Source organism: Phyllopteryx taeniolatus, chromosome 22 (assembly GCF_024500385.1).
Source record: "Phyllopteryx taeniolatus isolate TA_2022b chromosome 22, UOR_Ptae_1.2, whole genome shotgun sequence".
Classification (NCBI taxonomy): Eukaryota; Metazoa; Chordata; class Actinopteri; order Syngnathiformes; family Syngnathidae; genus Phyllopteryx; species Phyllopteryx taeniolatus.
In genome coordinates this window covers 944404-970263 of record NC_084523.1, presented here as the reverse complement: position 1 = coordinate 970263, position 25860 = coordinate 944404, and the positions used below count along the sequence as shown (strand labels likewise).

General features: G+C 38.5%; 2 protein-coding genes across 4 annotated transcripts; both read left to right on the top strand.

The window, feature by feature from the left end:
* The first annotated feature begins 65 nt into the window (after window positions 1-65).
* Window positions 66-8228, top strand: LOC133471926 (uncharacterized). 3 transcript variants are annotated; one of them, XM_061762072.1, is made up of 3 exons: window positions 66-227; window positions 3114-3994; window positions 4603-8228. In XM_061762072.1, the coding sequence occupies exons 2-3, from the start codon at window positions 3154-3156 to the stop codon at window positions 5832-5834; spliced, it is 2073 nt and encodes a 690-aa protein (XP_061618056.1). In that variant the 5' UTR covers window positions 66-227; window positions 3114-3153; the 3' UTR covers window positions 5835-8228. The 3 variants fall into 3 exon arrangements, with proteins under 3 accessions (XP_061618056.1, XP_061618054.1, XP_061618055.1); XM_061762070.1 differs by having other exon boundaries at window positions 66-508; XM_061762071.1 differs by having other exon boundaries at window positions 66-742.
* Window positions 8229-8321: 93 nt separating this feature from the next.
* Window positions 8322-24386, top strand: caprin2 (caprin family member 2). Its single transcript, XM_061762436.1, has 20 exons — window positions 8322-8495; window positions 11081-11329; window positions 11418-11480; window positions 11551-11637; window positions 12650-12888; window positions 14678-14760; window positions 15189-15266; window positions 15912-15949; window positions 16825-16986; window positions 17701-17742; window positions 17812-17937; window positions 18069-18153; window positions 19084-19124; window positions 19651-19746; window positions 19823-19894; window positions 20590-20733; window positions 21410-21509; window positions 21900-21961; window positions 22316-22367; window positions 23447-24386. Exons 2-20 carry the CDS (start codon window positions 11096-11098, stop codon window positions 24016-24018), a joined length of 2376 nt encoding a protein of 791 aa, XP_061618420.1. The 5' UTR covers window positions 8322-8495; window positions 11081-11095; the 3' UTR covers window positions 24019-24386.
* The last annotated feature ends 1474 nt before the right edge of the window (window positions 24387-25860 follow it).

The window sequence follows — 25860 nt, the reverse complement described above, 5'->3', positions numbered from 1 at the left end:
CATTGATATTGTTTTATAAAATACGCAAACCATTGCAATCCCCTTATGTCGCCTTCATACTTTGCCGCTGCGATTATATTCTTTGTGTAATTAATGTAGTACTAATGAAGTCGTCGCCAAATTGGGACTTGGATAGGTCATGCGCACTAGGACACAGGAAGTTTTGTAGTGAATTTATAATAAGAAGGGGGGGCGGTGCTGCAACTAAACAAAAAGAAAATGAAGAGGTTACCAGCCACACATTTTCGGACTGCCTGCTTGTTTAGCTTGGGGCGAATAACAATTTGAGACAAAAATCGGTTGCACTTCGTTTAATCGTTCAAGAGAATATCAGCGAGGGAAGCTTATTTATTTATTATAGCTCGCGTCACCGCAATTTACGAAACTTCCTGGTTTGGATTCCCGAACGTGAACAATCGAGTAAATTGGAGGGCCACTGGAGTAAGATAAGAAGATGATTTTACTTGGGTTTAGCTGAACCTTGGAGAAAACTTTTTAAAGCCAGCTGGTAAGCCAGATTGTGGCGTTCGTGGCGCTACGTCCAGTTTCCGTTCAATTCCGACCGTGAATTTATGCGTAGGCGACGTATTCGTTTGACCGTTTGCAATTTGACTAACGGCGTTAGAAAGGACTTGATACGCGCTCATAAATCACGACGTTTGTGAATGCGATACGTGCGGAGCGTCACGTGACCAAACCCGGAACACATGTCAACGGACTTCCTACGTATGCAAGGCTGCATGTTAGTATGCGCGTAAACATTTTTTTTTTTAAGTTACATTTATTTGCAAGATGAATGTGTGTGACCCAGTTTCAAACTTGAATAAGTTTCTTAATCTTTATCCTATTTTCAAAGGGTATTATTAGAAAGCTTGCTAAATGCAGAAATAAACTACATATAATGTTTAGCTTAATTATTTCAAATGAATTCATTCCAGTCATTGCGTGAAAAAAAATAAGCAAATCTCGGGGTAACAAAAATCAGCATAATTTGAAAACAAAAATGAATATTAAGTAGATTATTTTTTTTTTCCCAACACAAAATAATCTGACAGCCTCCTTTTAGTTAAGTAATATAATGTACAAATGTATAGTTGAATCCAAAAGCTCGTTTATTTTTAGCCTTGTCGCGTGTCATTTGACGTAGTACTGTAAATATCGGACCGCCAATAAAGTTATATAAAAAAAAAAAACATACTTTTGAAAATCAATAAATTTCCCTTCAGGTATTTTCTTCAGCCGCTCATGTCCATATGGATGACACAGATACACTTGGTATATAATGGCGTTCCGTTCCTACGGCGGCGGCGTAACTGGAATTTGTACAAGCTGCACAATATTGGAAGAAAAAAATAATAATTACATTGTGATATATAATATACTACATATTGTGATGTGGAAAAAAATACAGGATAACATACTTGTGACGTGCACACATTTTTCTTTTTCCCTCTATGTATTTTTTGGACAGTTTATGATACGATATGCACAGTTTATGATACGATATGCACTATATTGCCAAAAGTATTCACCCGTTCAAATAATCCCAATTAGGTGTTCAAATCGTTTCCGTGGCCAGAGGTGTATAAAATCAAGCACCTAGGAATGCACTGTTTTTACAAACATTTGTGAAAGAATGGGTCGCTCTCAGGAGCTCAGTGAACTCCAGCGTGGAACTGTGATAGGATGCCACCTGTGCAACAAGTCCACTCGTGAAATTTCCTTGCTCCTAAATATTCCACAGTCGACTGTCAGCTGTATTATAAGAACGTGGAAGCCAAAATCCAGCCACGAAGTGGTAGGCCACGTAAACTTCAGATTAGCTCAAGAACAGCGGGCAGAGAGCTTCATGGATTGGGTTTCCGTGGCCGAGCAGCTGCATCCAAGCCATACATCACCAAGTGCATTGCAAAGCGTTGGATGCAGTGGTGTAAAGGACGCCCCCCGCTGGACTCTAGAGCAGTGGAGACGTGTTCTTTGGAAGCACGCTTCTCCCTCTCCAACTGGCAGTCTGATGGACGAGTCTTGGTTTGGCGGTTGCCAGAAAAATGATATTTGCCTGATTGCATTGTGCCAAGTGTAATGTTTGGTGGCGGGGGGTCATGGTGTTGGGGTTGTTTTTCAGGAGCTGGGCTTGGCCCCTTAGTTCCAGTGGAAGGAACTCTGAATGCTTCAGCACCATAGGTATTGGACAATTCCAGGCTCCCAACTTTGTGGGAACACTTTGGAGCTGGCCCCTTCCTCTTCCAACATGACTGTGCACCAGTGCACAAAGCAAGGGGCATAGACACGGATGACAGAGTCTGGTGTGGATGAACTTGACTGACCTGCACAGAGTCCTGACCTCAACCCGATAGAACACCTTTGGGATGAATTAGAGCGGAGATTGAGAGCCAGGCGTTCTCGTCCAACATCAGTGTGTGATCTCACAGATGCGCTTCTGGAAGAATGGTCAGAAAATCCCCAAAACCTTGTGGGCAGCTTTCCCAGAAGAGTTGAAGCTCCTATAGTTGCAAAGGGTGGACGGAAGTCATATTGAACTCTGTGGATCTGGAAAAGGATGTCGCATTTTTGGGGGGGGATGTCTTCCATGTAGTGTGACAATATGAAGGAGAACCCTCTGACATACTGTATCACCTGACGTCGACCAATAGGATTACGTCTTGAAATGGCACGCCGGCCTGCCTTGCTCCTTGTTGTTAACATTTATTCGCACGCACAAGCCACAACTAAAACTAAGTACAGTAGTAACTGAGCATGCCTTCTTTTGCCACATGATGATGTATTCTTTCTCCGCTGCATAGACTATTTCATTGCGCAATGTTCGTAACCTCGATACATCCTATGTCAGGACTGTTGTAAACTAAGGACCCCTGTTTGTTTTGCTCTCAAAATTATGGCATATCCAAAAATGTAATTAACATCTTCAGAAAACATGTTGCAAATCATGAAACTTCATTTCGGACATCCAACGGTATCGACATTTTGGCATTCAAAGTTTGAAAAATATTACTCTAGAATATTTTTTTCTTAGAAAGAATTATAACCTTCGATGGATAACAACTGCTGATGGATAACAACTGCTAATCTCAGTTTCTCTCTTTTTTTCCTAGATATTTCACTGAAGTCATCACATAGTCTGCTTTCCTTGCAATGCCATCTGGATGTGTAGACAATCAAGGAAAAGCCTATCCTGCATGCCAGCAGCATAGCAGTCCCCACCCCCCTATTTCAACTCAGAACAATCAGGACATCTTTGATTCAATGATCAGCTCTGAAAATGGAATGCAAAACCACAATGAAGCAAATCAATATTCTGGGAAGCCTATCGTAGACCATCCATTTCGCTCTCAAAATCCTGGAACCCACAGTCAACAGGAGAAGGCTGCAAGCGATGAAAACATGGAACTCGTTCTCACCCACAGATCTCATGGACTACAAATACCCTCCCAGATCACTGCAGGTTTCAAATCGCTCTTCAAGGCCACATCTTCGTCGGAGAAGTTGCGTGCCAATTCTAATCCTAATCCCCATTTGTCCAATGCACAATGCCATTTAGCTTTGCCAATGAGTAGTTCACCAACTACTTTGAATTTTGGACAAAACAAAGCACAAAACCTAGACTGCGCAGGCGGCGCTCATTCAGCTGTTTGTGGGCAACAGGTGTCTTCTCGTCAGGCATCAACATGTAGGGTTTTGCCAACTGGAGAAATGGAACCACCAACAGATGATCAAATACAAACCCTGATTGCAGACAGGCTCGCATACTTTAGGACTCAAAAGAACATTCTTTATGGCTCTACAACTATCCACAAGGGTCCGTCCTTTTGGACAAATAACAGAGACCCCTGTTCCAATCAAATCGTTGCTGAGCAGTTCACTGCTGCCGCTGGAAAAGCCAAATGCTTGAATGGGAACACAGGAAAGGCTGATGGGATACGTCCCAAATCCAAAGATGATTTCACTGATTCAGCATCAGAAAATCTTTCATCAGGTACTTAGTCTCTAGAAAATCATGTTTCCACCAAGTATCTCTGTTTATTAGTTTATTACAAAACCAACATTTTCTCTCATTGTCAAAAGATGAGAAAGATAGCAAACAATACCAAAAAAAAAAAAAAAAACACTTCATGGTGATTTATAATGTGATCAATAACGGTAAAGACATGGCCCACTAATGAGAATCAATTAATTTTACTGATACGAGAATTTGAATTATTGGCAGTTGTTATCCATCACAAGGTTGTAACAGACAGCAGACAACAGCAGACACCAAAGTAAATGGTGTTATTTCTGAGATATGAGTGAATATGTATGAATTTGTGAAAGTGCTGGAACTATTGCATGTCTTTACTGATATCACGATTGTATAAAGACAAAAGTGTAATGGGTTTAATGAGTACAGGTATTAGTTTACCTAGCCTTTGAATAACGATAGTTTTTTCGTAGGATAATGCGACATCTGTCATTAGCAGTACATTAGTGCCATTGTTCAATCGTAAAATTGATTGGAGGAATTATACAGCTTCATTTTTCATTTACAGAGAGACTTTGTAAGTATTGGGGCAAAGATAAATAACATCAATCTCTTTACTCCCTCAGAATATCGGCAAATTATGATGGACGTTGCTACCACTTGCTCAAAGCATCAAGGAGGAACCGACCAAAACGACTCATCAAAAATTAATAATAAGCCTGTTTGCGTCGGTGTGAGCAGTAAACCAGAACTTTTCCAAGTTGCACATACCAAGTCAAATTGTATTGACACTGTTGCGTCAAATAATGAAGTAAAACATTTTCATGGTACTGCAGATTATGCAGCACCAAATTTGAAGACATTACAGGAGAAAGCATTGAGCCCTGTACCTAAAGATAAGAAGGAGGAACTGTCCCTTGCGCAATTTTTAAAGGATCCACGATATGAAGACATTTCAGATGATGACAGAGATTTAAAAGAGCCAGCAGTATTTACTTTAAGAGAGCAAAAGAACAGGTTCCAAGCATATTTAGAAAATCCTCAGTATGAAGACATAAGTGACGATGAAACCAGTCCTCCAACATTGGAGCTTCCTCCGCCAACTGAACCCAAGAGAAAGCTGTCACTGTTGAAAAATAAAGTCTGCAGACAAGATTTAACTGAAGTACAGACAGAAATAATTTCAGATGAGGAGGAAGATCCGTCAAAAGAGAGTAAAGAGCGAGGTGGACCAGTGACAGCTTCAGAATCATCATCGGGCCTTGCTGCTTCATGTTTCGAGGCTTATGACTCATCTAAAATAAATCTTCAGGAGCATTTTGAAGCGGATTTGGGTTTAACGCAAACAACGGAGTGGGATATGGCTGACAAGCAGCAATACACATTTCAAAAAGAGAGATTGCTGGACAATGAGATTGAAGACAGCTGCGATACCGAAGACAGTTGCGATTACCCGACTGGGTCGGCGCACAACTATTTGACCGTGTCCGAACGTTTGCTGAAGTGTTCAGCGCCACCGTATTCCGAGGATGACGATTCTGAAAGTGGAGATCGGCGTTGGCCCAAAAGCAGCAAACCAAAAAAGGTGGGGCGTATGCAAAAATGTGCTAACTTTATGAACGTCCAACCCAAAGCCAACCGTCTAACTGATGATTTAGTGGTTTCCAATAAAGTACAAATACTTGCTTCGTCAGAGGATGAAAATTATGTTGAACTGAATAATGAGAAGATTGATACCAACAAGCCAGTTACCGTAGGAAGTATCATAATCCTGGACTCTGACACGGAGGAAAAAGAACAACACTGTAAAGCATCAAAACGGAAAAGATTCTCTCATGGGTCCACTGGACAGTGTTAATGACATTTTTGTCCACCTTAAATCGGGATCAGCATCTTCACCATCATCATCTGCAACTGGAATGAGACTGAAAGCCTCACTAAAAAGTGGGCAAAAGTACTTGGGTACTCTCTAAGTCTTTTAATGCATAGAATGCAAGTTTTATTTCATGGTAACTTCCAGTGGATATGTTTCTGTTTGTCCTCTTGTCAGAATAAGTGTCAAGTAAAACACCGTTAGTCCTTTGATGTTGGCTGTTGAACGGCCGTCCATCCAACCAACCATGCATGCAATTAGCATCAACAAAAAAAAGCTTTCAAAAGCTTTAATTCAGTTTTGCCTGGTCAAAAGAACATTTCAGATATCCATTAATATTCTTCCTATCCACAATTAGCTTATCAGACATCTGCAAAATCGCAATATTCTCTATAATTTTGTAAGTTAAAATGTGAATATCACATTTGAAAAAGCATATACAGTATATATAGGCCTTACTGAGTCCGAAAAAATTAAACATCATAGAATACAGTTTTGTGTACATTTTCTGATTATCGACTGCACTATCTTGAACAGATGTCATTAAATAAATCACTCCGTAGACAAAAATACATTTGCAGAAGGGCTTTGTATTGATCTCCAATAGTCAAGCAACTAAATACATTTACAACGAGAGGGTGTAAATATATAAAAGAGTACCAGTGTATGAAGTCAAAATGAGAAACTGACATAATTGTGAATGGAACAATTGTGGTTCAGACACAGATCAGAAGTTGTGTCTCCACGGTGACACTTTCCACAGGTTCTTTTTAAATGTTGGGTCCTCTGTCATTAGCCTATCAGGAAGGTTAAGAAGCTCCAATTCTAGGATGGGGGGAAAAGTCCAAAAGCCAGTATCTGTGATGGGATGGTGTAGGTTAGTGCCCATGGCATGGGTAAGTTGCACATCTGTGAAGGCACCATGAATGCTGAAAGGTACATACAGGTTTTGGAGGGAGCAACATATGCTGCCATCCAAGCAATGTTGTTATTGGGACGTCCTTGCTGTATTTCATCAAGACAATGACAATCCACATTCTATGTTGGACAGGTTATAGGTTAAGTAATAGTGGAAAAACGTTTTAAAATGATCGATCATGTTCTCATTTTTGTATACAGTAAACCCCCACTATATTGCGGTTCACGCTTTACGGTGATTTTTATTATTGAGGAATTCCTTTTTATTTTATTTTATTTTTTTTACTTACTTAATCTTTTTTTTTCTGTTTTCAACCACTTAAGGCAATTGACAGTACACGTAGTCTCTCTGGGATGCAAACACCTTATTTTTTGTACTGTATCTGTACCCTTCCTCCCTTTTTCTATCCATTGCGCTTGGATTCTCTCAATATATTTTGTGTTTAAATGTGTGTGTATTGTTTTAAAAGTGTGTTTGAAGACCCTAAAAAAATTTCAGGTTAAAAAAAAAAAAATCATATTTCTATAGGTATTTCTACATTGCGAATTTTTTAACTATCGTGGGCGGGTCTGGAACGTAACCCGCACGACGAAAACCTGACATTTGAACAGAGGTGTTTAGACTTAATATCTAGTATACCTTCCATTCACCTCCTTTGTTAAGTTGTTTTACAGTGTTGATTGTTAACAGAAATGAATACACAAGTTAAATATAGACTACTGTTTTTTTTTTAATAGAACGAATATTCTTGGCGATGGGTGCCCTTTTTTGGCTTGACGACCTACCTCTCATGTCTGTACATATGCCTGTGCAAATGATTGATGGACTATTCGGTCACGTCTCCTATCACTACACTCTCTGATTGGCTATTCATGTCCTGCTGTGGTATTCACTGGCAACCAGTCTAATCAGCTGGGATGGGTTCCAGCTCCCTGTGACCCTGAATGGGATAACTGGTAAGGAAAATTGATGAAAATTACCTACATTTTTTTGTTTTTTTGTTATGATGATGATAATGATGATTCCCGCGACCCTCGTGAGGATAAGCGGCTCAGAAAATGGGTGGGTGATGATGATGATATAGTTGCTATTGAATCTACAGCGAAAGTGTGGTACTACCACATTTTGAGAATCACTTAATAGCATTGTTATTATTATTATTTTGTTTTAATCCAGTAAATTTTTTAGTACAATTCAGTTGTATTTAACTTTTAAGTACAATACAATGTGAATTATGTTTTGATTGAATGATTACATTGTTTTCCCCCCCTGTGCACAATGTAACACTGGGTTACAATCATATGAGATATATGTTTTTGGGACTAAAACTGCTGCCTCATTTTGGATGAACACCTGGGCCCATAATGCTACTGTATTTTAATGTTGGTCATAATGGTGGCGCTTGGAGAGCCAAGTATTTTTTTCTTTTGTATTGTTTTTTTTAGGCGGCAGCTGGTGTAAAAAAATAAATAAAAAATTTAATTTTCAGCACTATCATCATTCATTGACTCCACCTCGTCGTCAAGGTTTTAGCTGTCAGCAGGTAAGAGGAAGCCGCGGACCGGAAGTACTCCACACGGAGAGCACCGATGCATATAAAGCAAAAGCAGAGGCGGGAGGCGCCCTCTGCAAATTCACTCACCTTCTCAGGTCACGTCGACTAGGAGTGCTGCTGGTGACTTTTGGTGGGAAATTCCACATTGGAATTAGCACCCAAAGCTAAGAAGGTTAGTTGTTTTATTTTAATTTTTGGGACGCCACGACGTAGTCTTCCTCTAATGGGAGTTCCCGTAGTGTTCAATTAAATGAAGTGTGGTTCGAATTAGCAGTGTTAAGTTTACACCCGGTTGATTGGTGGTGATGCAATAGTTCGTTTCAGTTTTATTTAAATGGCGTCATAGGCACTTAGGTTCCACTATCAGGTGTGTTGTCGCCAAGTCGTGGCTCAATTTTGCAGTTATTGTGCAAAAAATAGCCTCTGGAAACATGTGTTATCATATTTTTAAATATAGCTACACATGCTTACATATTCGAAGTGCCTTTCAAGGGGCACCTTATTTGAAATGAAAAGTGAGCATTGCAACATTAAGGTTTTATTTTAGGGAATAAAGGATGCAGAGTGCAGACCGAACCATAACAGTTTTAACAGTCTGAATTATGGTCTAAAATCATCAGTGGCATTTTTTATTTTTAGATGTTATAAGACCCAATTAAGTTAAGTTTCTATGGAAGCCCATTTCGGCAGTATTGTTTTACTAAGTTTTTTTTTTTTTTTTTTAAAGTAGGCAGGAAGCCACTTTACGGGAGTAATATTTTTTGTTTATTACTGGTAACCTGTTTTTTAAATTTTATTTTATTATTATTATTTTTTTAAAACTCCATCTAGAGATCAGTAAGTCACCCACATGGTGAATGCCATCCTAAATGTGGATAGGCTATCACATGTGTAAAAACATGTAATTTTGTCCTGTACAAAAACAGAAAACCTTCCTAAAGTCAACTTTTTGATTCATGTGGGGAGCAAAAACATCTACATGCTATAGAGCCAATGTAGCTTTATGACATTTAGTCATGTACAAAGAGACAAAACCTTTATAAAGTCAACTTTTAGATTCCCATGGAGAGCAAAAATATCTACATTGAACTCTAAATCAGTGTTTTAAATGTTCCTTGCCTATGGAAGCGCTCAGGACAGAAACTAGCTTCCTGTTACTGCATATAAAAAAATACATATATATATATATATATATATATATATATATTACATTACGCTGGTGTTTCTGAAGCATACCTGTTAAATTATTTTCCAAAGAAGAGGCAAGTCCGACTTGATACACGATAAATATCTCACTGCTGGCGGCGACGTAACCATAAGTCGGAACACTATAATTTATCCCTTACCTATGTTAATGCAGTATTAGTTGTTATTACAGTATATATGTGTAAGAAAACACTTCTAAAGTATAGATATAAAACAATACAATTGAAAACAGTAAATATGACACTGAGGGTGCCGCCTTGTACCACGTGAAAATGTATTCTTATGCTGTCTGTAACCTGAAATGAAAACCCCCTTTAATTTTTGAGTACCTGTCCACGACCCACCCAAAATAGCGCCGTGTCCCGACCCACCAGTTGAGAATCAGTGAACTATACGATCTGTATTTAATTAAAGTAGGCATTTCTTGCACGGTAAATGAGGTGGTGGGAATTATTAATGTCGACTTTGTAGTTTGTCTGTTTGTGAGCAATTCACTGTTTAACATTTCTCGTTATCACTTTTTTTTTTTTTTTTTATAATGGAAAGGTATCAACGTTGTCTTTAAATGTGATTAAAAAGAAAATCTCTATGATGGAAAAAAAATCTGTTCAGTGAAACTGAAACTTTCTGTGTATGCAGGTTCAAGCAAAATTGGCAGATGTGCTAACCAGTCGCACACCGTGCTTCCGCATTTGCTTTAGTTTTAGTACCATTCAATAAATATTTGGAGTCAATGAGAGCATGTGGCAAGGAAACAAAATCTGACTAAATTTGAAACAGAAGCTTCGACAAAGAGCATAGGAGTACAAAACTGTATCAGCAGCATTCATATGATACTGGGAGTGATTTGATAGAGCACATATGTTATTTGGATATAAAATAAGTGGTCCTAAAGTTGAACCCTGTGGGACCACCTTTTTTTTAATGTGATTAGACAGACATCACAACCTTAACAGTCTGTGCCCTAAACCAAGAAACAACCTTATGACATGTACATTTGTATAGGTGAGGTGTTGGCAATTTCAGCAAAATATTTGATATTAAATAAATGCAATGTAATTGACTCTGATTGCCTTCCAACAGGGTCTTTGTCATACAGAACACAATTTGAAAATGATTCGTTCTGTTAATGTTGCCTTTTTCCTAGTGAAATGGGTTTGCCTTTGGCGTCGACAGAACTTTTGGCCTTGGCTGATTCTAAAACCCTGAACCAATTTCAAATGCCTTATGAAATTGTGCCTCCTTTGCAAACTAGCTCCTTGCTATTTGTGGCCATGTTATTGTGAGGTTGTCAGCAGTGATGCGCTTTATACTATGGAAGCCTTCCAAAACAAATTGCCCAGACTTTTTGGATTTAATGTTACGAACGTTAAAATATTACTTAAAACATTGCCTGTGAATGTAGTAAAGGTTTCAAATATGTAACCTTTCTAACCTACGGTAGATTTTGTTCGGCTTTGGAGATTCCAATGGATTTTTCAACCTTAAGTATCAAGAAAAGTGTTTTCTTAAAATTTGCATTTTTATTAATTTAAATATTTACCCTTCTAGTTGTGGAGCCTAGCAATGGTGCAGCGTCCTCCTTCCCCAATGGTGGGTGTCACTCTCGAACAGTCAGAGGAGAGAAAGGACAGACTGGAAGGCGCTGTGATTGTTGCGAGTCCGAAGGGAGACTCTCCTGCCAACCCGGATGCCCTGCCGAGCCTTGAATTCCCCACTGCATATTATGGATATGAAACCTATATTGAAGAGGGACTTATCTGCCTCAAACACAAGGTTCGCAACTTGGAGAAAAAGAAGGTAGGAACACCAAAATGTGGAAGAGTCTAAAAGCATATTGGGGTGTGTGGTAGACGAGACAGCTGGATTTTTGTCTTGCTTGCCATAGCTGAAACTGGAACATTATAAGAGACGCTTGGACTTGGGTGAGACTCTTAATAAAGACCAAAAGGTGAGTCCAGGTTTTCCATATTACATCAAATTAAGTCAGGTTACCATGACTATGTTGTTTTTGTTTGTAGGCTGCTGCTGATAAATATGAGCAGGTGGTGCATAACTTGGAATTTGCCCAGGAGCTCCATAAAACGCTGGAAAATTTGACTCAAAACGTAAGGGTTTCATAGCTGGTTGCTGTTACTTTGTTGCTACCGATGCTTATCCTCATGTCTGATAGATTCTGTTTGACTTCAAAGAGCTAAATCCAGGGCCCTCATTTATCAAGCGTGCATACGCCCAGAAGTGTGCGTAAAGCGTGCGTATGAGCAGTGATTTATCAAGTTGAATTTATGCGCGGGGGCGCGTGTAAATGTACTCTCAGCTCTGACCATGCGTCCACACAAAACCTGGTGGTAGAACAGTGAAACTACAAGTAGAATGCACTAAGAGGTGTGCCGAAGCCATCTGAGTGCACATCCAGCTGTCGCCCCCTGGGATTTTTGCTGTGTTTTTACTTGCACATATATTTAATTCCAGTCCGCCGAACAAAACTAGAACCTGTTATATGCCCTCTTTATTAAATGTCGGCGCAAACTGGCATGTGCTTGGGCCTGGTAGAAGAATAACACTTGCCCCTTACTTACAAAACGACATTGCAATTTGTGAGATGATAGTTGAGATCACTTTGTAGTGGAAACTGGTACTTCACCACTTCTTTAGCTAATTTTGCCAGATGATTGTGGTGGAGTCTGGCTTTATCGTATTCTCAGTATGGATGTTCATCTGTCTTACTTTTGATTTCTCTGCCTCCTGGATGAAAATTCCGTTATTCAATTTAAGCATTTAGTAGTGAATTATACATTAGGTGGCCTGTGAAATACTGAACAGAAAATATCCTTTGTGCTCCTTTTGTAAGAAAATGGGTGCGTGTTTTAAAAGATGTACAGTAGATCAGATGTACAACAGGTCACTTTTATTTTGAATGTGTATGTCAAATGCGTCAGTGTGTTCATGATTTAACAATGTGTGGTGTTGCACAGTGATTCACACTGTGAATCTGTGGCCAGAGAACATGCGCAAATGTCGAGTTGTACTGATTTCTGGAAATGGTGGGGTTGGATAGGAATTGCAATTTCAAGTTAAGTAGTGAGTGGTTGTTAATTGCCAATGTCTTTTACTTGGCAGCTGCTGAGGTCACAGAAGAAGGCAGTCAAGAGGGAGCAACTGGAAATGATGGAAGCGGAAAGGAGACGGCTAAGCATGGTGCTCCAAGTCCAACACCTCCTTGCCAGCATACAACAAGCCCAGGTCAAGAAAGACCTCCTAAGCGGACGCAATCAGGCACCCTACCTAACGGCACAGCGTCTGAACAGCCTGAGCCAGCTGGCCACGTTGCTTGGAGCGCGGGAGGATGACCGACTGAGGTGATTTACAATTGGATCTACTGGATTCAACAGAACAATTTACTACTTTGTACAGTCTGCTTTACTTCAGAAACTGCAATAGCGAATAGTCGTCTCTAGCTCATAGCAGGGAGAAAGATGAGGGATGTAATTAAACACTACACAAATGTTTTCTCACTGTCATCTTCCTTGCATGCATGAGTAAATTGGTCCTTTTGTTTAGTTCATGCAACATAAAATATACACTATTGGGAAAATTCAATTTGTCCTTGGGATTAAAATATGTATACTGACAATAAATTAGGTTGCCAACTTAACATGTACTTGAAGTTATTTTGATCCTACCCCACCACGTTTTGATCTTCAATAACGGTCACACTATACATGTACATGTTTATTACATATTTGCTGTAATGTTCAATGTGATTAAATTTTTTTTTTTTTCCCCAAATGTTAATTCATTTTGAATTTGATGCCTGCAAGACATTCCCAAAAACCTGGAACACAGCGTACCATTGTGTTACATCAACTTTTCCCAACACTGTTTGGGAACTGAGGATACTAATTGTTGAAGCTTTGCAAGTGGAATTCTTTCCAAATCTTGCTTTACGTACAACTTCAGTTGCTCAGCAGTCTGTGGTTTCCATCGTCGTATTTTGCGCCGCACATTTTCAATGGGAGACAGTTCTCGACTGCTAGCAGGCCAATCTCGTACTCACCTTTTTGCTGCGAAGCCCCGATGTTGTAACGTGTGCAAAATGTGGCTTGGCATTTTCTTGCTGAAATAAGCAGGCGCGTCCATGAAAAAGACGTTGCTTGGATGGCAGCATATGTTTCTCCAAAACCTGTATGCACCTTTCAACGTTAATGCTGTGCCTTGCTAGATGTGCAAGTTACCCATCCCATGGGCACTAACGCACCCCCATTCCATCACAGATGCAGGCTTTTGAACTTTGTACTGATAACAATCAAGACTGGACACTGCAGCCATGATTTCTAAAAACCATATGAAAAGTAGACTCAGACCACAGCACACTTTTCAACTTTGTGTCAGTCTGTCTCAGATAAACTCAGGCCCAGAAAAGCAGTGTTTGTGGGTGTTGCTGATTAATGGCTTTTGCTTTGCATGGCAGTGTTTTAACTTGAATTTGTAGATGTAGCGATGAATTGTGTTAACTGACTGATTTTCTGAAGCGTTTCTGAGGCCATGTGGCAATACCTTTTACACAATGATGCCGGTCTTTTAATGCAGTGCCACATGAGGGATCGAATGTGACAAGCATTCAATGTTGGTTTTTGGCTTTGCCGGTTACATGCAGAGAGTTCTCCAGATACTCTGAATCTTTTGATGATGATATGGACCGTAGATGATGAGATCACCAAATTCCTTGCAACAGTACATTGAGAAACGTTCTTAAACTGGACTTTTTGCTTACGCAGTTGTTCACAAAGTGGTGAACCTCGCCCCATCTTTTTTTGTGAACAAATGACCCTTTCGGGGATGCTCCTTTTTATACCCAATCATTACACTCACCTGTTTCAAATTAACCTGTTCTCTTGTGGAATGGCATCAAATTCAAATGACAGAATATTTGGAAAAAAAGAATAAGGTTAATAAGTTTGAACATTAAACAACTTGTCTGTGTAGTGTATTCAATTGAAGATAGGTTGAAAAGGATTTGCAAATCATTGTATTGTTTTTATTTATGTTTTACACATACTGTAACCCCAACTTCAGTGGAATTGGGGTTGCTAATAAACTGCTACCTGTCACTAAAACCTGTATGCATGTGTCTTGACTGTGTTTAAGCTTAGAGCAGAGGATGGAGGAAGCGGCTGTGATCTACTTTGACCTTCTGGAGGGAAACGAAAAACCAGTGGCGGGATCAACATGTACGTATCGGAGCATTTATGGCCTGGCATGACTCTGGTGCGATAGTGTTTGTTTCACAATTCAAAGGTATGCTGTCGCGCTGGTGGTTATCCGGTCACCACCTGTTTGATAAATATGACAGCGCCCACTAGATTTAAAAAAATAAAATCGTTTTTATAGTTACTAAATCTGCATGAAAAGTTGCCATATTTTCAAACTCACAACAAAATAATGTTCGTGTGTGTGCTTTGATGGTTTATACCTATGTGTATTTGTTTAAGTGTGTGTGTGTGTGTGTGTGTGTGTGTGTATATATGTGCTTGCATAAATACATTACATACATTGCATATTCAACTGTTAGCTCCCTGGCTCTATTCCTGTTTGATTTATCAGCTTGGGTAATATTCTGCCCCCCAAAAAAACACAATTGTCTTGTTTGTTTTTTCAGTTAAAAAGCTGAAAGAGGAGCTTACGAAATTATTGAACTGCAAGTACTTCTCTTGTCTTCCATCCAAAACGACTCTAGGTAAGTTCAAGCAAGTACAGCAGTAATTGTGTTTACAGCCACTGTTTGCTGTGTCCATGGTTGTTTCATTAAGACAAATTCATAGGCTAATTATAAAGGAGGATCTTAAATGGAATAAGAGTACATATTGATATTGATGACCTTCAACAGGACAACAATGGAAAACAGATTACAAATAATGATGGTAAGCTAATTAAGGAATTTGCTATTTAGATTTCCTTTTTCACTAAATCGAAGTAACTTTTTTTTTTTTATAGCCACTATTGTTTCTGCAACTATATACTGTGTATGAATGTTATAAAAGATTTCACAAGGTAGGGAGGTATTACTGCTCTTTTATAGGCTCCAGATCCACCCAATTCCAAGTTTTGATACAAGAATCAGTCAATTCTACAGTCATGTACTAGATGTAGAGAATCGAACACCTTTCTCTGGAAGTGAACTGCAGGGCAGAGAGGTTAAAGTAGAAGATCTCTAAAAATGTATAGATGTTAAAAACAGTACTATTATTAGACAGGTGAGGTACTTCCCTGACCGCTTGGTAGATAAAGCTGTTCAGAAGTTTGTAACATTGTGATAAAAGCCAGTGTTCAAAAGATGACTTGTTAACATCTGTAAATGTTTGCTTCTTTTGTCTTTTGATAGCCATGTCAAAGTTGACGCACCCTGAAGTTTCTGAGGAGGTAAGGTCACATTCCACTTGTTTTTTTAAGCAACTTTTTAAGAGGCGTGATTCAAGTTCCACACTGTGTAATGTAATGTAAACTATGTAATCTGTTCTGGTGCACTGGTCAACCGCTGACTAAGGGGTGGGGGGGGGAACAGGAAATGATGCAAATGTTCTAGTCGCATAGTGTATGAAGTGGCAACTTTTTAATAGATCACTCTTAACATACAGGGGTGTCAAACTCATTTTTGTCGTGGGCCATTCTGTAGATATGGTTTGTGAAACACTATAAATGTATAATCGCCTCATCGTATTACAAATAGCAGTATACATGCACACAAAAAATGGATAACTAGTTTAGAAACCTCAAACCTTTTTTTATTATTATTGTAACAACTTATTACTGGCCTTTTAATATCCAACTTCATGTTTTCCTACACATTTCACTTAATTGTTGTGTGGAACACAAGACATTCCAGTCATGTTGTCTCAGTCTGAATACTCGGGGTCACTTCTGTAAAAATAAGAGACGAAGGATAAATAAGAGGGGAATATGTTGACTTACCTCAATGTTACCTGCGTTTTAACTACACCACAATCCAGCAGCTGCCCCAGGCGGAGTTGTCTATTTTGCAGAGCATAATTTGGAGTTGGATAACAGTGTTTATCATCTGTGTTTACATTAAAGTGTCTCCACATACTCGAAAGGTAAAAACAGTATGTGTCAGGCTGATGAGGTGTTGGTGTTATAGTATTGGAGCGTGTTTTTCAAGTATGAGTGCAGATGTATAGTATCGGCACATATACTGGTATCGGTGCATCCCGACTTCTGACTGTTCATTTTACATTTTACGTCTGCCATTGAGACTTTTCTTGCTCAAAATTAAAAAGGAAGTTATGAGAGCGGATGAACCACCTGACTGCTGGGATATGGAGTTCTCGGATGAAGGCATTTCACTTCAGGCTGCAGTCCACAAACCCTGGAAAGGAGCTGCAACGTTAATGCCCAAAGCCCCTGATACCAGCAAGAGCAAATCGGCTGATAGTGGACAGGTAAACTAGTGCCAGGGCTTAACGTTCTTTTGCTTAACTCATTCACTGCAGTCCTTCCCAGTTAACATGGATATTTGACTTCTAAACCTGTCGATGGCAGTGAATGTGTTAAAGATCTTTATTTTTTTAAATATATATATATATATATATATATATACATGATATACAGAGTGTGATTTAGATTTGTTCGGCGATTGTTTTTCACTCCTCACCTCAACTGTTTGTCTCACGCTACAGAATGATGTACAGAATATTTTCCCATTTGTACAGATTCTTTTAATTTATTTTCCTCTTTAGTTAACTCCCCTCGTGCTCGTAACAAATTTTTGAGTGTTATGTGGTGACGCCGTATTTAAAAACCCCAATTCCAATGATGTTGGGATGTTATGTAAAATGTAAAAAAAAAAAAAAAAAGTACAATGATTTTCAACCTATATTGAATACGCTACAAAGGCAAGATATTTAATGGTCAAACTGATAAACTTTTTTTTGTTGTTGTTGCAAGTATTCATTGATTTTAAATTTGATGCCTGCAGCACATTTCCAAAAGCTGGGACAAGGACAGGTTTACTTGCCACTGTGTTAAAAAGTCACCTTTGCTTTTAGTAACACTCAATGTGTTTGGGAACTAAGGACACAAATTTTTGAAGCTTTGAATGTTTTTTTATTTTTTTGTTTTCTTTTATTAATTTTTTTTTTTTAAATTCATTTCAGGGAAAGGAGAGAAAAGCTAAAAGAGAGCAAAATGCCAAGATCGTGAGTACAAAAATTGCTTATTTAAAAAATCCCAAAATTCTTGAATATTATGAATGTGATTCTTGGCAGGATGTTCACAAGGGTTTACCCGAAATGAAACTCAACTCTCCAACCTTACCCAAAGACCCCATAATGAGGAAAAAACACTTGGAGGACCTCATGACCAAGATCCATGGCTCTTTCAGTTTCATGCAGGTGGAATGTAGCACTTGAAGACTTGTAACCGTGTACTAGGAAGTTGACACAAAAGATAGTCTTCTTCTAAACCTCCTATTGAGATTACTGCTTTTGTTTTAAATATTTAAAGATTTTACATTGGTATCCAGGATTCTCTTCTAGATTGTGAGTCCTCTTCAGAAAACGGACTGTCCAAATTTAAAAGGGAGCCATCTGACTTGTCATCTCCTCTGGGTAATGTTGAACCACTAGAAATTGCAATTCTCTCCACTTTAGAATGAATGCTGAATATGCTACTGTGTTGCTGACGTGCCAAAGAAAAAACTTTAAATTGACAACTACAAGACAGGTTTAATACATCATTGCATTATAATGCTTGCTGAAAGAAATGCAGCTTTTACTAATTCCAGTCATACCTATAAAATATCACTAGGGTACAGTATCACTTTATTAATTCACCTTATTGTTCGCTCTTAAGTGTTGTTCAGGTGTCTTCGAAGGGTGAGTAGATTAAGTTTATTCTAGTTCTTTGTGTTCATTTTAGCTGTACGAAAATTGGTGCTGTGCCATATTCTACCGTCAAGTATAATTTTTGACTGAATAAATTTGAGTACCTGCAATCACTGCAAAAATGTTGTCATACTTTATCGTACATAAATATTATTGCAGAATTTCTTTAAAATATACTGTATATTGAGCCCCTCCTAATTGACAGGGATTCATGAATTAGAGGTATTTAAAAATAAATAAATAAATGAATAAAAAAAAACGATTTAAGATTGAAGTTGCCGTTTATATTAAAAAAAAAAAAAAAAAAAGTCCAGATCTTTAAATTTGGCTTCCCTTACTTAAAACTGCAGATATTTTCTTTTATCATGGCAACAGTTGTATCTTCCCCCCCCTTCTCTTCAAATCGTAATAACTTAGTTGAGAAATATCACGGAATGGATTTTGTCAGACTGAGTTTTTTTTTTTCTTTTTTTCACCTGTTTATTAAACACCTGCTGTAACATACTATTTATTTACAACATACTATATGTGTGATAATCCAGAATGCACTGAAATGCAAATCACAGTTCTACACAAAGGATTGCTTCATATGTTGGTTTGAGAAAACTATTCACCCAAAATACTTCATACTGTGTTCTTTCTCCCAACCCACAGCTTTAAAAAACTCAAGTGATGCGCTGCCAAAAGAAATGCACGTGAGCAGTCATTTAGCTGTAACTATCACATACAGTGGAAATAAAGTGTACACACCCCAGTTCAAATGCCAGGATTTTGTGATTGAAAAAAAAAAAAAAAAAAAGAGAGCAAAAAATCTGATCAAAACATTTTCAACTATTAATGTGACCTATGACCTGTACAACTGAGCGCTGCTCATCAAAAGAACACTGTACCTACAGTGAAGCATGCTGGTGGTAGCATCATGCTTTGGGGCCATTTTCCGTCAGCTGAAACTGGGGCCTTAGTCAAAGTGTGGGGAATTAAGAACAGTTCCAAATACCAGTCAGTGTTGGCACCAAACCTTCAGACTTCTGCTAGAAAGCTCAAGATGAAGAGGAACTTTTAGCGTGATACTGACCCTAAGCGCAAATCGAGTTTTTTTTATTTTTATTTATTATTATTTTTTTAAACATCACAAAACCTGACATCTTAAAAGGGGTTCATAGACACTATATCCACTGTATGTCATGGTAAAGTATTGATCACAGAATTTTCCATTCACAGTCTACCCCATTGCCTACCAGGCTTCTGGAGTCCAAAATCAGTCTGACAAATGGGGATCAGTGCCTAAAAACCTATGGGCAGGAGATTTCCTCAAATGTAAGATTCTGCGCAATAATATGAGAGGTTTTTAGGGTACCCATTTATAGCTCAAGTTGCTTTTGTTCTTCTACAGGAGCCTCTGCATTTGGCTGAACAGAAGAAATTTTCTTCACCATTGTTTCGTGCCCCAGAGTCTCCAATTGCTGTCAGTTTGAAGTCCATATATGTATTGGAGGGTGGGAAATGCAGAGTAATTTAAGATATGATGCAGTGATTACTCATTAACAAATATACGCCGACGCAAAAGGAAAACTTTTATTAGAGTACTTGCACGTTAAGTATACATAAGTGATACAATCGCATGTTTTTTGTTTAACATTTTCAACCAATGGCAAAATAAAACTGCATGTTTATGCAAAGCTTGTTATAAATGCATTGCTCATATATTTGCCATTGAAATCAGGACCAATAATAGTCAATTGGAAGTTGTCAATCCGAAAAGATTATGCCAGGTTAGAGAAATGTATTAAAACAAAGTAAATTTAAAAAAAAAAAAAAAAAGTGGCTAGTAGCAGGGCAGCTATGCGTTTAAAAACCAGTATTCTGTTTTCAAATATTTAATAGTTTAATATGGCGTTGATTGTGCCGTCAGGGAGATGGTAAATTCAAATACCATTTAAAAGGTTAAGGTCAGTTTAGCTTGGTATCATATAGATGCATATACTTTAGGTGTCTGACATCAGATGTTACTATCAATATTGTAACGTGAAAGTCAACAATGCAATTTCCTTTTTCATAAACCCCACTCCTAATATGTATATTAATTTCCTAATTGTCAAGAAGCTGAGACGTGAACGTCTGTTATTGTTTGACACGTACGCAACCTTTTGTGTTCCTCAGATACTGGTAGCTGGATCGCAAAAAAATTCCCCCTGTAATGGGATGGCACCAAACATCTCCATTACCACCCCTCCCAAGCATACATTTTCCACACCGCCCGCAAGGCAAACCGTCAACTCTGTGCAATTTCATGATATCCCATCGGTAAGTCTTATTCTTTCTTGGCTTTTGTGGCTATCAAGAATGTGTGGTTATACAGTAGCTTAGTCGTCAGCTTTTCCAATGTGCAATGCTACTTCCTCTTCTAGAGCGAAATCCCTTTTCTTACAAAAACAAATAACGATTAAATGCATGGTCATCAATAGATCATTCTTTAAGAATTTCACGATTTAATTGTTTGATGTTGATATTAATTTAAATGGTTTGTCGATTTCAGGAAGTACAAATACACAAATAGCGTACCTGTTGACAGTTTTTATTTTTTAAGCCAATGTGAACCTATGTGGTCTGTTACAAAAGACCTTTTATAACTTTCCCGTCTTCCGGAATTACACAGCAATCCAAATTGACCTAAACGTCACATTTTAAGAAGTCGAAGGTTTCGTTGTTTGGTCAAATGCAGCCTCTGACCATACAACACGAATCACACAGAATTTGTGACATTTTCAATCATTAAAAGCTTAGAGCAGCTATAACATGAAAGCTTATCAAGAATAGACTTACAGTGTCTATATTAAAGTATACCATTGCTGCAACCTGCATGTAGCCATTGAGCACCAACCAAGGTGAATATATGCAATATATTACAGCTTGTGCATTTGCTACACATTCTATATGCAATATTACGATAATTTGGAGGCCCATGTATTTTTTATTTTAGGTCTTCAACGGGGGTGTCAAGGTAGAGCCCAGGTACACCAACTCCAGCACCCAAACACCACCTGAGTTTTTGCCCCCAGAAGATGACTCCCAAACACTGGGTATGCTTCAATTTGGGTTAATTTTAACCGTCACTTGGTCAAAAAGGGACTGACTGCCACTTGGGTCAATTTTACCCAAATAGTTATTCATTTGACCAAAGGTGTGGCTCAAATGAATAATGCATTTTTTTTGGGGGGAGGGGGCCCAAGAAACTTTATTTCTCAATAAGAAACTTAATTAAAATAACCCAACTTTGTAGTTGTCGTTTCATAATGTCTATACATTATGCCACACAAACCAAAGTTTGCAAGTGGTGAAATGATTTATACGGCCAAAGGTTGAGTTATATCGACTGCTGTAAAATGCATGGACTGCAAGCCTGGTTTAATCATATTCTAGCGAACATTTTAAGCATGAAACACGTTTTGATACTGATTTCTGTTTGGCAGGTGGGCCAAGCATTTTCCACACTCATCCTAAGAACTACGGGCATCTCCTATGTGCTCCAAAAGTAAGTAATTCTCTAAGCTAATGTGGTATGCTAAATGTCAAAGGGTATGTGTATACTGAATAAATTTGGGTTTGATACTAATAGGTGAATATGAAACTAATTAACATTTCAGCTTTTATTTCCAGTTACTTACAACTGCATCTGACACACAACTTAAAATGGCTGTCAAATTTTTTTTTTTTTTGTATTGGCCACATTGTATTTAGGGTTCGTTATGTGGTTGTTTTTGTTTTGTTTACACACATTTCCCTTGCAGCCACTATGCGTTGACATGCCGCTTTACACTGAATGCAGAAGTGCTACATGCATAGAGTCCAATGTCCAAGAAACGTTATATAGCCTTTATGTTCACAGGACTCTGGATCCCAAAATGTATGTGGGTGTGGAGGACGGCATCATTTCAGCGGTAAGGACACAATGCGACATTCTCAGTAAAATAGATTTTTTACCATGTATAAAAGGACCACCCACCAAAATCAATTGGTAAGCCATGGGCAAGGGAATGCCATGCTTACAAAATTAGCAAAATCTAAGTCTGTGACTTTCAACTGCTGGGTGGGTCACAGACCCATTTCCCCCCCCCCAACCCCCCTCAATCGTACAGTCTTGCAATCTTACTTCCTTGCACTCTGTGCCAAGTTCAACCTTTGGGTGGAGCACGGCATGGCAAGTAAAATGTCTTTGGCAGTACAGCAAACTCATTTGGAATGACACTTTAAATTATAATACAGTATATGTATATAAGTATGTGTTTTCAGAGGCTATTTCTAACTAAAACAAAATATTACTCCATTTTTATTCATTTGAATGTTTGGCAGTTGTCGTCCATCAAAAGGGCATAATTGTTTTGAAGAAAAAAAAAAATATTAAAAAGCAATTTTCAAACTTTGAATGCCAAAAAGGAACAAATCCAAGAATCAGTCTGAAAGTCCCTCCAACTAATAACATAAAAAAATGGCCTCTTTGAGTGAGCAACTTCACTAGCACTTACAATTAATGGAATATTAATGAGGGAGTTTCCACCCAACGACTCTTGTGGACAGGCAATGGCCTCTCTGCCAGGCATCCTAATGACGGTCCTTTTTGCATTACAAAATAATGATACCATCATTGGTTTTGGGGTCTGCCTCCAACTCAGGCTAGTCTGTCCTAACAAAGACGTGTTGCATGAACTGATGTAGCCTGCTCAAAAGAGAGGGGAAACATCTTCGAAGACAACCAGAACAGTAGCGAACGATTCAATGCCCTAAGAGCAACTGCCAATAATTCAAAAACTCAGGAAAATTGATTTTCAAAAGGAAGATCTGTTTACTGTTATTGGTCAAATTATATGGAAAATTATCCTACTACCTCTCTGCTGTGACTTTGGGAAGCTAAGGTAGTGGTAGGTAAAAAGAATAGGATTGAGCCCCTTAAATACAATGTAGACAGCCATATTTTCACTGATGCAACTGCAATTTTCTTTTTCCGTTTACTCTGCATCAGCCTGGCGTGAGTGCTCACAGGTGAGCAGCCCAGACCGTGTGGAAGAATTCACAATGGTGGACTCAGGACACGGGGATTCCCTTCCCGCCTCCATCATAGACGTCCCGCACAGTCCTCATGGCCACCATCACACCTCCCTACTTCCCATGCAACTCTACCCTCTCTCCCAGCCGCTGAAAGTTGCATTCACGGCCTCTCGCACCGTCAACTTTGCCCCAGGCAACCTAGACCAGCCCATTGTTTTTGATCAGCTGCACAGCAACCTCGGAGAGATGTTTGACACCCACATTGGCCGCTTCACCTGTCCTATTAACGGAATGTATGTTTTCATGTTCCACATCCTTAAGCTCGCAATTAATGTGCCACTTTACATCAACCTCATGTGCAATGAAGAGGTCATGGTGTCCGCGTACGCCAATGATGGCGCACCGGATCATGAGACAGCCAGCAACCACGCTATCTTGCCCCTGTTCCAAGGAGATCAGGTTTGGCTGAGATTGCATCGTGGTGCCATTTATGGAAGCACCTGGAAGTATAGTACATTTTCTGGCTTTTTGCTTTACCAGGACTGAGCTCTGTGTGGTCTCTTGATTTTGTACCAAACTGTTGACACATTAGGTCAGCCAGCATACCAGTACCTTTTTCACCCAAAAGTCTGCCGATTTAAAGAACAGTTGTGAGTACATATATGAAATAATGTGAAATGGGATTTCTGATTCATTGACCAGAGTACAACATGATCACAATGTCTGTAGCACCTTACCTGTGAAGCACAATTGGTGGACAGTCAAACTTTGTGGGCTCTGAGACTATTGTCAGGAAAACCTGTTTTGGTGGTGGGTATGGTGTTGAACACAAGCAGCCCGTATGTTGAATTAAAACCCAAACTAAAGAGGTCAATTTGGTCTCTCAATGTGGCGTAATAAAACATTAGCAGTGACACCTGTGTGCTTGTATTTTCATTAAAATAATAATAATACAAATTCCTAATTTCGTCCCGTTGGTGGGAGGTACATTGGGCTTGCAACTCAACTGGATTATCGCCACGTGGTGTAGGACAAAATCCTGTGGGCGCTCCTATAATGCACACAATAACTATCTAGTTTTGCAAATGCAATACAAAAATACAGTACACAAACTACGGTGTATAGTAACTGCATTACTGTGTTTGAAGTCATTCTTGGTGTATTTTGCATGTTTAGTGGTAAGTGAGGGATTCATGCTAAAATTACAAAAAAATATGCATGGTGATTTTAAAGATGTTTGTGCGTCTAGTAAATTTGAAGTGAAAGGAAGTGTTAAAATTGGTTTTGGTTCAACAAGCAGCAAAGTGACTACTGGGTGGCGAAGATTAAATAACTTCAGTGTTTGCGTATTCAAGTAGAAGAAAAGCGTCTGTGTCATCCAATCACAACACATCATAGATGGCCCCGCCCGACCGGCCGTTATGCCTGGGTAGTAACCAGAGATTTGCAGTATAACAATTAGTACATGTATGATTGCGACAAAACATTAATTTACAAAAGGAGCTCAAATCACAAATGAACATCAGTATGGAGCGGTTTAAGGACGAGAACGTTAAAATGTTCTTTTTTGCAAGAATAGGCTGAAGACTTTTAAGGGGTGCTCGTTCGACAGAGACTGGATTTGCACACCTGCGTTTTTTTGTTTGTTTTTGTTTTGTTTTCTTCTTCAAACTGTGAGCTAACTACCGACGTTAGCCGTTAAATAGAAATATATTCAAATTGGAATGAGTTCATAACTGGAAAGAGTTTGGAGCAATACTTATTTTTTAAATCATGTCATTATTGTCTTTACTTTAGAAAAGTATGACTTAAGTGAAAATCAAAATTAGTCATCGAAATAAGTACGAAGTGAAAAAAAACTACCCTAATACGGAGTAACTGGTGAGTAATGCATTTTCTAATCACAGCGTGATGGATGTCAAATGGAAAAAAAAAATACATCAAATAGGAATGGGCAACCATACGTTGCCAATGTATCACATTAACTAAAACAACACGTTACATTTTTACAGAATAAATTAAGGCAATTTCAATCACAAGAAATGGTCTTAACATTTTTTTGTGAAACAATTTGCAGAAGTCTTTTAGCTCCTTGACAATGTCTCAAAAGCGATTTAAAAATAAATAGGTAATCTTTTAGGTTGTGTCCTTTCTTGATTATTTTAATTTAAATACACACTTTGTTGAGTGTTTCATTTTGGGCAGTATTTAATACTGAAATTAATTATACTAGCTCGTGGTTACTACACAATAGAAGTCTAATAATTCGGATATAAGCTCTTTTTTCCCCACTTTTTTTTTTTTTTTTTTTTTTTTTTTAACCTATAAGACGAGTGAAGAGGTTCCAAATAATGAGATGAGATTTGACCGTTGGTGCTAACTTCCCAA